Source organism: Cariama cristata, unplaced genomic scaffold (assembly GCF_000690535.1).
Source record: "Cariama cristata isolate BGI_N322 unplaced genomic scaffold, ASM69053v1 scaffold8908, whole genome shotgun sequence".
Lineage (NCBI taxonomy): Eukaryota > Metazoa > Chordata > Aves > Cariamiformes > Cariamidae > Cariama > Cariama cristata.
Window position 1 is genome coordinate 1 of NW_009631635.1, and position 2607 is coordinate 2607.

The following is a 2607-nucleotide window of genomic DNA, read 5'->3' on the forward strand; positions in this document are numbered from 1 at the left end:
CCAACAGGCTGCTGCACCCCCTTAGCCCTTTTCCCTGATAAAACTAAGCCAGACAGTTGAGACATTTGTGGCATGAGCTAAAAATTGCAGCTGAAGCTCCTAATCCAGCCAGTATCTTCTGCATCAGGTACCCAAGTGTAGGTGCTGCTGGCCACTGTGACCTCTACTTGTATTCATTTGAAGACAGAATTTCCAATTCTGCCTTTCTGCCATAGCCTAGGAAGACATATTTGCTTTCATAAATCCAGATTAAACTCAACTAAGCCAAGAGAGTTACTGCAGCTTTACATTCATTGAAACTGGGACGACAGTAATGGCTAGGTGTGCATTAACAAGTGATGCTGCGCGATAGGAGAGGACCTTCACATGAGACCATTGATACTGAGGACCTGAGATCTGCAGTATCTGTTTTTGGGGATGTTTCCTTAGGAATAGCACTAGTCTGGTCCAAGGACTGAGCAAGTACTGGCAGCTGGAGTGCATTCACTGTGCATTTTCTGGTTTGGTTTTGTCCAAAAGCTTGTGTAGTTCAGGGGTGCAGTCCTGTGATGCAAACCAAAGTGCTGTGAGTTGGGGCAACTGGATAATTTGCTTCTGAAGAGGACTCTTGATCTAGCTAAAGTGCTAGTGTGGACACAACAAGTTCTGTTCCCTTATATATTTCGATTTTCAGCACCTATTTTCCTGAGAATAAGACTGAAAACTAAAATTTGCAAAACTTCTTATGAAATAAAATTAGAAAAAAATATTTGCCAGTCAATGAATTTTAACAGCAGCATTTAACCTTTTCCCTTGTTTATCATCACATTGTAAGCTACTGTATGGTAGTCTTCTTTCTCGCATTAAAACATGAAACACTTTTACCTTACGAAGACACCTTTTTCTAAAGGAAAAGCCAGGACATTCCCGTGAAAAGGAATTATTTCAATGGAATTGCCTTTAAAAATGTTTGCTTAGAAAAGCTGTGGTCTGCTGTAGAGCAGAACTTCCATTGACTTCAGAAGATGCAGGACTAAATCCTAAATATTAGGCATTTTCAACCTACTAAGGCAGTGGTGTTTTAAAGAGCTGATGTGCAAGGTGTTCTGATAGCCAGCACCGTGAGGCTGTAATTGCTAGCACAAACTTAGAAAGAAGTGGTGGAAATAGTGAAGTTATGCTAACAAACAGCACCTAGATGGAGATCTGAATTTGACTCCCGGGGCATCACGGCTGCAATTTTAGCAATGTTGTTTGTATGGGAAAGATTCATTTTGCCCACCAGGAGAGTATCAACTTGGAAGGACACAGAGAAATCTTACCAGTTACAGTCAAAAATGTCAAGGAGATGAGGAGATTTATACCCCAGTTCATGCTAGATGTCAAAGCCATGGCCCGTCCTCTGATCCCACCGGGGAAAATTTCACTCAGGACCAGCCAGGACACTGAAATAGAAGGAAAAAAAAAAAAACAAACAACAGGTGGTGTCTTCAAAAGGATGGCTTTCCTTGCTGTAAATTTAGGCGGTCCATGAATTCGGGTGAGGCCACCTGAAGGAATAAGGTGATTTTCAGGGACGTTAGGTTTGTGTGGGTCCAAGTCCCGGAGCCATCACCCACGGCGGGTGGCAGCGGGGCAGCACCAGCGCACACGGACCCGGGGAAGTGAGGTCTGACTGCACCTCTGGGTGTGAAAGGGAGCGCTCGCCAAATAACTCTCCAGTGACGTAACGCTAATGGAAGTGGGGCAGCACACCAAAGTAATCTTCAGCCTCAGAGCAGCACTGTGTGTTTATGCCACCTTATAAATCAACCTGCCACGCTGAAGCAGGTTTGCTATTCCAGCTCTCCGCTCCATATAAATGAGATTGCTGAGGTATAAATGAGGAGAGAGGGCCTGAATTTTGGCTCCTTCCTATCACACCACACCACAGGTGATGTAAATGCTGGTGTTGCTAGCCCACAAAACCAAATTCAGACACGAAGAGCTGGCTGTGTAACCAGCTTGATAGCAAGAGCAAAAAGAAAAAGACACCACATTTCTGTACCATTTCTGGCTATTAGAAAACCAAAAAAAAAAACCCAACCCCAAAATACCCTCCACCCTCCTTTTGTTCATAAGTAAGATGCATTAGCAAGAGGTTGTTGCGTGGAGAGGTTGTGGGTTAGCACAAGAGCAGAGAGGTACACGTGGATGTTAACTGTGCCTTCGGACCCTTGGATCTGGCCATTATAAATTGCTCCTCTGTGATGTTGTTTCTGCAAAAGGACAGATGGGAGTTTCCTCAAGACACTTGCACCGGGCAGTCTTGAAGTTACATTTTAAAAATAGGCTGCTGACGTGTGAGCATGTGTCATGCTGCATTATCCCTTCGGATGCTTGTAGGGTTCTTGTGTGACAGTACTGGTAACGGTAGAAAAGAAAAAAGTGCTGTGGAAGGAGACTAGAAAGGACCAACTGAAAGGGAAAAAAATACCCTGAGCCTTGAGTCAGCAGGACAGATTCAAGCAAACTCTAGGTTTCTTTGTACCACAGATTTGAATTCAATAATGTTTTCTGGTGCTGGTCCAGATTGTTTTTCTTTTTTCTTTTTTTTTTTTTTTTTTTAGGAAAAAAGGAAGGGGGGGG

The 2607-nt window shown here is 43.6% G+C and overlaps 1 protein-coding gene across 1 annotated transcript in view; it reads right to left on the bottom strand.

Annotated features, from left to right (window-relative positions):
• Nucleotides 1-1301: 1301 nt before the first annotated feature.
• SLC2A12 (solute carrier family 2 (facilitated glucose transporter), member 12) overlaps nt 1302-2607 on the bottom strand; it is a gene marked incomplete at its 3' end in the record, with an annotated part of 27157 nt that continues 25851 nt past the window's right edge. Inside the window, exon 3 of the mRNA XM_009706034.1 lies at nt 1302-1424. Coding sequence (XP_009704336.1) covers nt 1302-1424 — 123 coding nt within the window. The remainder of the gene's footprint in view (nt 1425-2607) is intronic.